This window comes from Larimichthys crocea, unplaced genomic scaffold, assembly GCF_000972845.2.
Source record: "Larimichthys crocea isolate SSNF unplaced genomic scaffold, L_crocea_2.0 scaffold148, whole genome shotgun sequence".
NCBI classification, from domain to species: Eukaryota; Metazoa; Chordata; class Actinopteri; family Sciaenidae; genus Larimichthys; species Larimichthys crocea.
In genome coordinates this window covers 1,096,427-1,109,681 of record NW_020852030.1, presented here as the reverse complement: position 1 = coordinate 1,109,681, position 13,255 = coordinate 1,096,427, and the positions used below count along the sequence as shown (strand labels likewise).

The following is a 13,255-nucleotide window of genomic DNA, read 5'->3' as shown; positions in this document are numbered from 1 at the left end:
TTCGGTGGACATCACGATGAGAGGACTACGTCAGGTTTTAGACAGTCTGCAGGAGACGTCACTGAGACTAGTCCAGGTTTTAGACAGTACTGCGGGGACGTCAGCAAGACTACTGCCAGGTTTTAGACAGTCCTGGGGGACGTCACAGAGACTACGTCCAGTTTTTAGACAGTCTGCGGGGACGTCAACGGAGACCGCGTCCAGGTTTTAGACAGTCTGCGGGGACGTCACGAGACTACATCCAGATTTTAGACAGTCTGCGGGGACGTCTCAGGAGACTACGTCCAGGTTTTAGACAGTCTGCAGGGACGTCACAGAGACTACGTCCAGGTTTTAGACAGTCTGGGGTGGGGACGTCACAGAGACACGTCCTAGTTTTAGACAGTCTGCGCGGACTCACGGAGACACTGTCAGGTTTTAGAGACAGTCTGCGGGACGTCACACGGAGACTACGTCCAGGTTTTAGACAGTCTGCGGGACGTCTCAGAGACTACGTCAGTGTTTTAGAGACAGTCTGCGGGGACGTCTCAGAGACTACGTCCAGATTTTAGACAGTCTGCTGGGGACGTCAAGAGACTACGTCCAGGTTTTAGACAGTCTGCGGGGACGTCTCAGAGACTACGTCCAGGTTTTTTTTAGACAGTCTGCTGGGAACGTCTCAAGGACTAGACGTACCAGGTGTTTTAGACAGTTGTAGGAGTATCAGAGAACTAGTCCAGGTTTAACAGGCTCTCTGCGGATGACACCTTGATCAATATTGACCGAGACACAAGCGAAACAAACTGAAGGAACCTGTTAATGTTTCCACAGTGTGAGAATCACAAACTGAAGCGTGATCCGACTTTTTGCCGTGAAGTCTCGCGCGTGTGGTCGTCACGTTTTACATCCTCTTATTCCTTAAGTACTTTTCAGAACCAAGGACGAAACGTTCAGGGCTGTCCTGCAGTGAGCGCCACGTAACGGTTAACAGCTGACAACCACGTTAACAGCTGACAACAAGCTAAAACCGCTGGACAAGCACGTTAAAACACTGACAACACTGTTAACACTGACAACACATAACACTGCAACACGTTAACACTGACAGACACATTAACGGGACTCTGACAAACACGTTAACACTGACGTCACGTTAACCTCGACAACACTTAACACTGACAACAAGTTAACACGGACAACACGTTAACGCTGACAACACGTTAACCTGATGTCACGTTAAACACTGACACACGTAACTCTGACACACGTGAACACTGACAACACGTTAACACTGGACTCAGTTAACGCCTGACAACGGAAGTTAACACTGAGGTCACGTTAACACTACACAACGTTAAGACCATGGATGTCACGTTACACTGACACACGTTTAACACTGACAACACTTAACCACTGACAAACGTTTAACGGGCTGACAACAGGGGATCGTTAAACACTGACAAAACACGTAACGCTGACGAACACGTGAACACTGACAAAACACGTTAACACTGATGTCAACGTTAAACACTTTGACAACACGTTAACCTGACAACACGTTAACACGGATGTCACTGTAACGCTGACAAGACAACGTTAACACGACAACACGTTTAACGCTGATGTCACGTTAAACACTTGACAACACTTAACGCTGAATGTCACTTAACACTGACAACACATTAACATGACAACAACGTAACACTGCACACATTGACACTGACAACACTTAACACTAAACACTGATTCACGTTAACACGGACAACACGTTAAACAACTGATGTCACGTTAACATGACAACACGTGTAAGCACGGCAACACGTGAACACTGATGTCACGTTAACGCTGACAACACGGTTACACTGACAACAACGTTAACTAACAGGCCTGAATGTCACTTTAAAACACTGACAACACGTTAGCATGGATGTCAATTAACACTGAACAACACGTTAACGACTGACAACACGTTAACGACTGACCACACATTAAACACTGACAACACGTTAACACTGATGTCGCGTTAACACTGACAACAGACGTTAACGCTGTACAACACGTTAACACACTGTTCACGTTAACCTGCCAACAGTTTACAACTGACAACACGTTACGCTGACGTCACGTTAACACTGACCACACGTTAACACGTTGACAACGACTGTTAACACTAAGTCACGGGTTAACACTGATTACGTTAACCACTGACAACACGTTAACTGACCACACGTTAGCACTGACACACTTTTAACACTGATGTCCCGTGAACATGACAACACATTATAACAAATGTGGTCACGTTAACACTTGCTAACAACACGTTGAACACTGATGTCACTTTAACACTGACACAGTGTTAGACACTGACAACAACGTTAACATGATGTCACGTTAACACTGACGCAACCGTTAACAACAACACGTTACACGACGTAACACGTGACACACTACTGATGTCACGTTAAAACTGATAACACGTTACGCGACGTCACGTTAACGCTGATGTCCCACGTTAACACTGACAAACACGTAACACTGACGTCACGTTAACGTTTAAAAGCAACGCGTTAACCACTGGATGACAACACGTTAACACGGACAACGTTAACACCGAAAGCGACAACACGTTAACACTGACCACACTTAACGCCCTGATGTCACGTTAACATGACAACACTTAACACTGACAACACATTAACACTGACAACACGTTAACCGCTGATGTCACGTTAACACTGACACACGTAACACTGACAAACACGTTAACACTGACAACACGTTAACACTGTGTCACGTAACACGGACAAAACGTTAACACGATGTTCACGTTAACACTGACAACACATTAACACTGATGTCACGTTAACACTGACAACGGTTAACAACACTGAACGTGTTAACACTGACAACACGTTAAACACTGATGTCACGTTAACACGGACAACACGTTACACTGACAACACATTAACACTGACAACATGTTAACACGAGTGTCACGTTAACACTGATAACACGTCACGTTAACACAGAAATGCCAGCATGGCGTTTTGAAGAGTCGACGTGATGACTTGTAGAAAATGTTGTAACAGGCGTTGACACTGATGTTAGCTGTCGGTCAGTGAACTTCAGATGACTTTTTAGGTTGTTGCACAGTTCTTGTTTCCTTCCTCCTTCGTTCTCTCGTCTTATTTTTAAGGCGTGTTGATTCAAAATGAAACGTCACAGTTTAAACTCACTGAAAAACTTTCTGCAGTTTCACTTTGTTTGTTTTCAGTGAAGCAGTAAAAAAAACAGGTCGCAGAGAAAAGTGCTGAGTTTCTCAGATGTTCTCCGGAGAGTTGAAGAATTTCTTCGGTGGTCCCGTCAAGAATAACTTTTAACACACACACACACACACACACACACACACAGAGTGGCAGCTATGACAGGAAAAGGAAGTGGTACCGATCGTGTCCAAGAGAGATTTGCACTGTGCCAGTTGGTGGGTGTGTTTCCTGTCTGTGGTCTGCTTGTTTGACTCAGTGTTGACCTTTACAGCCGCTCGTGGCCTTCAGCTTCACTTTCACTGATTTCACAATAAAAGACAATGGCTCACTATTTTTAGCCATGCTAGCGTCACACGTTAACAGTTGTAAGGAAGGAGACTTACGAGGGCGAGGAGCGCTAATGAACGTGTGCTTAACCCTCGAGCCAACGCTCGCGGCGTGAACCAGTCACTGTAGTTTAGTGTCCGGTTCTTATGAAACATGTTTACACAGCATGTTAATGTTGACACCAAATGTTTGCTCATGTTTCCAGCTTAGCATAATAGTGTGCTAACAAGCCAACATTGATGTGTGTGTCTGTCAGGGATGTAACGATGCACTCAGCTCACGACTCGACTCAGTTCACGACTCGATTCAACTCACGACTCGATTCAGCTCACGACTCGATTCAGCTCACGACTCGACTCAGTTCACGACTCGATTCAGTTCACGACTCGATTCAGTTCACGACTCGACTCAGTTCACGACTCGACTCAGTTCACGACTCGATTCAGTTCACGACTCGATTCAGCTCACGACTCGATTCAGTTCACGATTTATTTTTTAAATCAAAATGAGCTACAGTTAAAGTCTGACCAAATCAAATTATCTTTTTATTTGTAGGGAAACAGTTTGTGTTCTCGTATAACAATAATAACGGTGTGTTCTGCTTCCCGTTGACACTTTGACACCGTCAGATACAGGTGAGCGTCCGACAGGAGAAGAAAAAGTTTCTAAACTCTCTGTGAAGCCAAAAATCTTTCTTTACAGAAACTCTCAAACAGTTTGTGTTCTCTTATAAGAAAGTGCAGCTTACATCTTAAACAACAAAACACAGATATCTGCTTTCTTTAGAAACAGTCTCACAGTTAAACTGCTGTTAACTGCTGTGATGTGCAGTTTTCCTCTCGAGGGGGCGAAACGTTACTGTGCTTCTCACTGTGGCTGATCTGCTGCTGTATGTTGCTGCTGCGTGTTGCTGCTGCATGTTGCTCGTGTTGCTGCTGCATGTTGCTCGTGTTGCCGCTATATGTCTCTTGAAATGTTTCCATGCTGTTCTGGTTTAGTCCGTTTCTCACAGTTGTATTTGTGAACATATTGAATCCAAAATGCTCCACACAGCTGATTTCAAGCTGCTCGCTGCGTCCTCTGTTTCTTCCCTCGCTCTGTCTCCGTACCTACGTAGTGACGTGAGTCGCGTGAACAAATGAATCACCAAGCAGTGACTTTTTTAAGATAACGTAAGAAAAAGAACATATCCTACTTCTCTCGCATTTGAAGAATCGTGATTCATTTTTTCTGTCAGCCAGTGAATCATCACATCTGTACCGATTTTTAATCATGTCACGATGCATCGTTAGTAGCTCTTTAATGTCATATCATGATGGTTCATAATCTTTGCACAGCGAATGACTCCTGTTAGCCTGAGCTGTACTTTGTGGTTAGCCGGCGTGCTAACAAACCAAGCTAAGACAGTGATAAACATTGAACCTGTTAAATATTAGCATGTCAACATTGTCCGAACAGTGAAATGTAAATAAAACCTGCACGTCCTCGAAGGATCCGACCGGGCTCGTCCTCCACCCGCTAATCAAACAGAACGAAGACCAACCCAGCTGAACGACACGCGATAAGACAGACGCTGAGCGTTCGTCTGTTTGAGAGAACAGAACGTTTTATCATCAGCACGCTGGTTACTGTCACTGTGTACTGCTGTTTAATACACACACCGAGTACTGCACATGAACGTGTTTGTACAACATGTGACAGGTTTGACTTTTAAAAACTTAGAAAATATAATAAATCAATAAAAATACTAGCAGGACTTTGAGTTTCAGATGTTTGTGAGCTACGTCCAGGTTTTAGACAGTCTGCGGGGACGTCACGGAGACTACGTCCACCCGCTAATCAAACAAAACGAAGACCAACCCATCTGAACGACGTGCGATAAGACAGACGCTGAGCGTTTTATTGTCGTGTTGCTGGGCTGCTGTTCCTGTCCACACACTTTTGGCCATGAGCGTTTGATTTGTGACTCTCAGTGAGTGCTGATGTCAGACTGATAGACTCATTTGAATAGGGAGTACCTGCGTGAGCGACGTGATTGGACGAGCACGCTGGTTTCCCTGCAGTCAAATCAGCTGCGTCCAAAACAAACAGGACTGTTTGCTTTGATGAAAACATCCGGACAGACTCATCCTGATCTGTTTCCCAGCAGACTCAGTACACACTGCCCGCTCACCCAGCTCCTGTTCTGGCACGACACTGCTCGTATTCAGATGCAGGAGCTCTGTGAACGAACTCAGCTTGCTAAATCCAATGCAACATTTTTCACGGAGTAAATGTATTTATGTTGACTGCACTTCAAGTTATCTCTGCTGACAGTCGACCTCGCGGTGACTTAAGGAGCTCTTGTCTCGTGAAGAAGCTCTAAAGTCGAGTCTGTTCATGTTATCAAAGATCTTCACGCAGACAAGAAAGTTAAAAACTCGTCAAGGACTCGACTTCACATTTAAAAACGAGACACGTGAAGGTCAAAGCTTACGGCTTAATAAAGGAAACAAAGAAAACGTGAGAGAAGTCAGAATATTTCATGTTTTATTCAGGTTGTTGTGTGTTCCTATTATTTGATCTGATGATGATGATGATGATGATGATCGGCAAACACACAAACAGAGTTCTGAGTATAAAGACTGTTCAGTCAGTTGTTGTGTCTGTCGTCAGATGAAACGTGGAGGATCTCCGGCTCGGTCTGTAAAACAGCTGCTGAGCTCGTTCAGATACACAAATCCATATTCAAATCAGCTCTACCTGCCGGAGGGAGCGAGGGAGGACGGCGACGACAAAGTGTGAAGAGAAACAAACCGACAACAAGAGTTCAGACACGTGACAACAAACATCCTGACATCTTATTTCATAAACATCACGTATGTTTGAGTGATGCCATGAAACACACGAAGTTCATCAGCTTCAAATTCAGAAAGTTAGAAAACTGAAAATCTGAAACACGACAGAGCCTGTGTTTGTGTGTGTGTGTGTGTGTGTGTGTGTGTGTGTGTGTCCTGTGAATAGAGCAATCAGCACACACCTGGACACACCTGGCACACAGACAAAAGAACTGATTTGTTTGTGGTTTTAGCGATGGCGGACCCTGCAGGCGGTCGGGACGAAAGAAAGAATGAGTGGAATTTAAGAAGATGGAAAGAAAAGAAAAGAAAAGAAAAGAGGGAAAGTTTCAACATTTTAGGAAAAGAAAGACGTGAAGAGAGAGAGAGGACAAAACAGGAAAAATGAAGACAAGAAGGAAATATGAGGAAAGAAAGAGAACATGAAAAAAAAGTCAAGAAAGATGAAAATGGAAGATTTTAAAAACCTGGACGTAGTCTCCGTGACGTCCCTGCAGACTGTCTAAAACCTGGACGTGGTCTCCGTGACGTCCCCGCAGACTGTCTAAAACCTGGACGTAGTCTCCGTGACGTCCCCGCAGACTGTCTAAAACCTGGACGTAGTCTCCGTGACGTCCCTGCAGACTGTCTAAAACCTGGACGTAGTCTCTGTGACGTCCCCGCAGACTGTCTAAAACCTGGACGTAGTCTCCGTGGCGTCCCCGCAGACTGTCCAAAACCTGGACGTAGTCATTATAAATACAGGTGTTTTACACCTTGAAGCTGCTCGGAGCCTCGGGCTGAGGACGTAGAGCTGTATGTAGCAGATCAGGTCACGACTCGACCTGTGTCATCAAAAAGACTTTTTCTAGCTCAGAAAGTTTGCAGGTTTGCAGAGAGGATGCTGCAGAGCTGAGATACTAAATGTGTTTTTATGTGTGTGTGTGGTTTGAAGCAGCTGGACAGACAGACATTAAACCACAGAGACCTGAGGAGCTCTGCAGGCCTTCAGACAGATGTTCACATCTGCTGAGTCGTGCTGATGATTTTTATGTCAGAAAGTCATCGGCCGGCCAGCGTGGTGTTGGTGTTCTGTTTGTTTTCTGGGTTCAGTTATCTGAAGTGTTATTTGAACAGAGCTCATAAATGCTGCATGTTTGCCTGATGGTCATTAAATATATTGAGCTCGGACTTTCCAACACTTGCAGAGCCCTGATTTGTTTACAGGCTGTGGTTTGGTTTCTGGTTTCTGGTTGACCTGAGTGACCTCGACTCAGATATGACGAGTGATTTTCATCCGTCAGTGCGATGCAGACTTTTCCTTTGACAGTGAAGACGTGTGACGTGACTTTTTAAGGGAGTTCATACAGAACAAAGTCGTATTTTATATCAGAGACTGTTCATTATAAAACACTGTGATATTTAAAGGAATATTTTACTGCCAGTGTAAAATCTGCAGCAGGAGGCTCGGTCCATCAGAACCAGAACCTCACACCACAAACACAGTGTTCTCCAGTGTGTAGATCCATTAAATAAAACAAGACTTTTATTGTGAAATTTTAAGATGAAACGTTGTCTACTTCACAGTAAAAGTCGACTTTTACTTTCCCGCTTCTGGTTCAGAACAAAGAAAAAAAACAGACGGAGGATCATCGGAGTCTGAGACACACACACACACTCACACACACTCACACACACACACACACACTCACACACACGCGTTAAAATCTCTCTTTTCATGCAGCGAGCAGACAGTCTGCAGTCAGCAGGATTACCTGTCCATTCAAACACTTTAACTACATTCAGCAGGAGGCCAGGTGTGTGTGTGTGTGTGTGTGTGTGTGTGTGTCACTCTGTTGCCTAAACACTGATGGTAACAGAGATTTACTCTAATGACACGCACACACACACACACACACACACACACACTCTCTCTCTCTTCTCCGGTGGTCGATTGTCTCTTGTTCCTTGAGGTGGCCTCAGGCTGTCGGTCACAGGTTTTGGTTCTGAGCCTTCAGGAGCTGCAGCATCTAATCTTTATATAAACGTCTCTGAGATCTGGATCTGTGCTCGGCTCGGCTCGTTCAGTACAGGTGCTGACTTTACCTGAGTTCATTCAGTGACACACTTCCTCCGACGTGCTTTCTTCTCCTGTTGTTTCTGTTTCTCTCCCTGTTCTTCGAACGCCGCGGGCCTCCTGAAATCACCTGATCAGGTCACCTGTATGTTTCTGATCACTGGGTTAGTGTACCTGTAGAAATGTCTTCACCTGGCTGTGTGTCAGCTGACAGGAGAAGCGCTCTGATTGGCTCACAGTGTTTCATCAGGGCGGCGCTGAAGCGTGTAGCTTCCTGTTTTGATCATAATTGTAAATCACGATTCACAAAGTCGAGTTCAGTAATTCATAGATAGATGGACTGTAATAGATTACAATGTGTTTATAAAGTAAGATAAGATAAGATAAGATAATACTTTATTTATCCCACAACGGGGAAATTCACTTGTTAACAGCAGCGAAAAATAGAATCAAGGAGGGAAAACACAAGTGTACATATTTACAAAAAGTATTAAAGTAGAATGTGCAGATTTACAAAACAAGTACTAAGAACATAAACCAAAAAAAACAAAAACAAAACAAACAAGAACAAAAAATAGCAGTGGGACATGAACAGGAGACTACAACATGATCAGGTGCAGGTGTTGTGTTGGATGAAGGACCTGCTGCTCAGAGACCCACAGTGTCATGTAGGAGGTGAGAGGGTGTTGTCCATGATGGATGTCAGCTTAGCTAACGTCCTCCTCTCCTCCTCCTCTGTGGAGTCCAGAGGACAGTCCAGGACAGAGCTGGCTCTCCTGATCAGTCTGTTGAGTCTGCTCCTGTCCAGCAGACCACAGCATGAAGGATGAGGCCACCACAGAGTCAGAGAAGGTCCTGAGGAGAGCCCTGCATACTCTGAAGGACCTCAGCCTCCTCAGCAGGTGGAGAAGTCTCTGGCCCTTCTTGTAGAGAGCCTGGGTGTTGTCAGTCCAGTCCAGTTTGTTGTTGAGGTGAACACCAGGAATCTGTAGCTCTGCACCACCTCTGTGTCCGATCCCTGGATGTTCACCGCTGTGAAGTGTGATGCTTTCCTCTGGAAGTTTACGATCATCTCCTTCGTCTTGTCCAGACTTCTGGATGGCTGTCATGTCACTGTGCAAACAATACATATAAATATATAATCCACTGATTTAACCTTTAATCATCGTATGTTATTATGTTATTTTGTCAGTTTTAAGCTGCACATCATGTTTAAAATGTTTAAAAGTGCCCTCATGAATTATTCTGTCCATTAACGATCATGTGTGATTGAAGTTTTAACGTTAAAGTTTTAACGTTAAAGTCTTTGAACGATGTAAATTTCACCTTCGTGTCTGCAGGTTGGTAGATGACCGCTGTGTGGTCGAACCCGCTGCTGGAGATTTGGAAAATCCTCCAAAGAAGTTCAGAGGTACGACCAAGACCAAGTGTGTGTGTGTGTCTGTATGTGTGTGTGTGTGAGTGTGTGTGTGTGTGTGTGTCTCTGTGTGTGTGTGTGTGTGTGTGTGTGTGTGTGTGTGTGTGTCTGTATGTGTGTGTGTGTGTGTGTGTGCTCATTTTAACAGCTTAATTATTAACAGATGCAACAACATGTAGTAACAGGTGAAATCCACTGCAGGTCGTCATTATCTTCAAAATGGGTTAATATACGTGACACTACGTCAACATGCTACAGTTTCAGTCGACATTAGATTCATTATTATTAACTCTGTGACATTAGAGCTGTTTTTGTGGTGGAGCCTGTTCTGAGCTGCAGGTCTGGATGATGTTTGAAATATGAGCAGCTGGATTTATTAACACAACTTAAAGCCTTTTTTTATCTCTAGTGTTTGACAGTGGAACATTTTACATTGTGACACATCTTATACATATTACATGTAGCGTCAGATGCACGACAAAACCAGAATAAAATAAAATACAGACACCATTTAAATGATGTTAGTGAAGTAAAGTATTGCAGTAAAGCATACATGCAGCAGATGGATACATACAACATGTTGGATATTCTCAGACCGGTGTCTCAAGTCTCAGCCTTTCTGTGAATATATCAGAAAGTTATCGATGACGTCTTTTAATGAGACTTCTGCTGAAGCGAGCTTTGACCTGATTCCATGACGGATTCGGTCCAAACCTTCCTGATACGTCCAGGATCATGAGAAAGTTTTGGAAAGTTTTGGAAAGTTTGGGAAAGTTTTGGAGTTTTGCTTCTTCAGGTTCAGTTTGGACGTTGTTCCTCTGAGCTCAGCACCTGGACGTACCTGCAGGATTTATGACATCATAGCTGCTTTGGAGCCAATCATTGTCCAGGATGTTAAAACTAACTGTGTCAGATATTTAGATCTAAAAAGTCTAGATTTAATTTTTTGTCTTTGATATCAAACTGGACCGGTTTCTGTCCTGAGGAATCCTGGGTCAGGTCTTTGTTATCAGAACCAAATGGACCCATGAAAATCCTCCAGTGTGCTGCTGCATGAAATATAAATGATGTGTGTGTTTGATGGGAGTCCAGCTCGTGTCAGCAGAGGCTGCTGTACATGTATATATATTTATATATTTATATATTTATACACATGTACACACAGGGCAGCATGTTCACCATCTGCTCGGAGACGTTTGTTGGACTCCGAGCTGGTGAACCAGTTTACAAGTAGACCACCGAGTGAGTGACAGCTCGAACTTTAGATCAGTGACAGGCTGCAAGTCAGTGTGTGTGTGTGTGTGTGCATGTGTGTGCATGCGTGTGTGTGTGTGTGTGTGTGTGTGTGTGTGTGTGTGTGTGTGTGTGTGTGTGCGTGCGTGTGTGTGTGTGTGTGTGTCCGCCTTATTTCCTTAAGTCAAGTTGACTTTAAACATGAAAATCCTTTTTGGTTCTTTGATGAGATACACAGGGAAATGATGTTTGCTTTACACACACACACACACTCACACACACTCTCACACACACGCACACACACACACACACTGTTAATGTACAGGATCTGCTGGAGGAGAGTCAATATTTACCTCTCTCTCTCTCTGTCTCTCTCTCTCTCTCTGTCTCATCGTTTCACTTCAGGTTCAGTTCTTCATTATTTGTTTCTCTGTCTGATCCAGTTACATTATTTAAATGAATGAATGAATTTATATTTTATATTGTTTCATTAAAACGCGTCTGAATGAACAGCTCGTCCAGCACGTCAAAAGTTCCAGTAGGAACTTCCAGGAAGGTCAGACAGACCATATTTGGTCATGTAATTGAACACAGGCAGTCACAGATTGGCTTAATGTCGGACGCTTCACCAGTCCCGAAACCAAAACAACCAATTAGCTTCACGTGCTGGTCCCCTGACCAATCAGCACTCTGGAACTGATCGCTCAAACGGACCCCAGTACAGTGACCTCGTCAGACCCGTCAGTGTGTAGAATGAGATGAAACTTTAATTGGTTAATCATGTTTTTACTCATCATGTCTTCACTCAGACTGCCTGTTCAAGGTGTGTCCGATGAGCCGGTACTCGGCTCAGAAACAGTTCTGGAAAGCCAAACAAGCCAAACATGAGAAAGACAAGATCGCTGACGTGGTTCTGCTGCAGAAACTGCAGGTAACACACACACACACACACACACACACACACACACACACACACACACACACACACACACACACACACACACACTGTGTTTGGAAAACAGTCATAAGAAATATCACACACCAGGGAGTTCAGTTATTCTGAATATCAGCACGCTGTGATCGCAGCGTGCTGATATTCAGAATAACTGAGTCCAACATGTTTCAGATCATCAGAAGGTCGGCACGCTCTCTGGGTAGTTACTACGGTAACGGCTGAAATCCCAAACATTAAAATAACGCTGGTCTAACATTAAAATAACGCTGGTCTAACATTAAAATAACGCTGATAATATGTTTATTTTGGAGCGTTCTGTTCGGTATGGTAAGGTTGTCTGAATGTTAGTTATGGGTTTGATGATGGTTGTGCGTTGATCAGCTGATCGTACAGCGTGTGTGTCTCGCAGCACGCGTCCAACCTGGAGCAGAAACAGAACGAGACGGAAAACAAGAAGGTCCACGGAGACATCGTCAAATATGGAACGGTCATCCAGGTGAGTACCTAATGCGTCACCTGTGAGGGGTCCAAACGGTCCAGAGCCGGTCCAGAGGACGGCCACAAGACACGAGACAACACACGAGATGTGAGACGACCACAAAGAGACAGAACGTGCAGCTGCTGTTAGCTGATGTTGGCTGTAGTCTGTTAGCCGGGCTCGCTGAGACGCTTGAATGTTTATTTGTTAAATCTTGGACAGAGCTTCATAAACCTCAGAGTGTCTGACTGTGTGTGACTGTACATGACCGAGCACTGTCTCACCTGTCTGTTTAACAAGCTGCCAAGACAACCAGGTGATTCACACACCACTCCCCGTCCCCTTGTCACCATGGCAACACACGTTCTTCTGACTTTTTCCACGTGTGATCATTTACTGTATCTGCCTGACACACACACACACACACACACACACACCCTGGCTGACTGCTCTGATGAACTGCTATCTGTTAGAGTCAATATTGACCTTGCTACACGCACACACACACACACACGCACACACACACACACACACACACACACACACAGGTATAGGTGTGGTCGCTGTGAAACTGTCAGATTGTGAAGACAAAGATTCCTGTAGGAGAAAGGTGTGTGTTCAAGGTGTGGAGAGTGTTAACATGCATCCATTAAACGGCTGAGCTGAACCTCACATGTTTCAACACACACACACAAAGCCTGCATTAT

The 13,255-nt window shown here is 44.4% G+C and overlaps 2 protein-coding genes across 2 annotated transcripts in view; one reads left to right on the top strand and one right to left on the bottom strand.

Moving 5' to 3' along the window:
- The window catches only part of LOC113744744 (macrophage mannose receptor 1-like), a 320,504-nt gene that overhangs the window by 112,086 nt on the left and 195,163 nt on the right, over positions 1 to 13,255 (bottom strand). The window lies entirely within an intron of this gene.
- itpr3 (inositol 1,4,5-trisphosphate receptor, type 3) overlaps positions 1 to 13,255 on the top strand; it is a 46,978-nt gene that overhangs the window by 9,994 nt on the left and 23,729 nt on the right. The window contains 3 exon segments of the mRNA XM_027275651.1: positions 9,806 to 9,876; positions 11,925 to 12,046; positions 12,480 to 12,566. Of these exon segments, the coding sequence (XP_027131452.1) occupies positions 9,806 to 9,876; positions 11,925 to 12,046; positions 12,480 to 12,566 (280 nt within the window).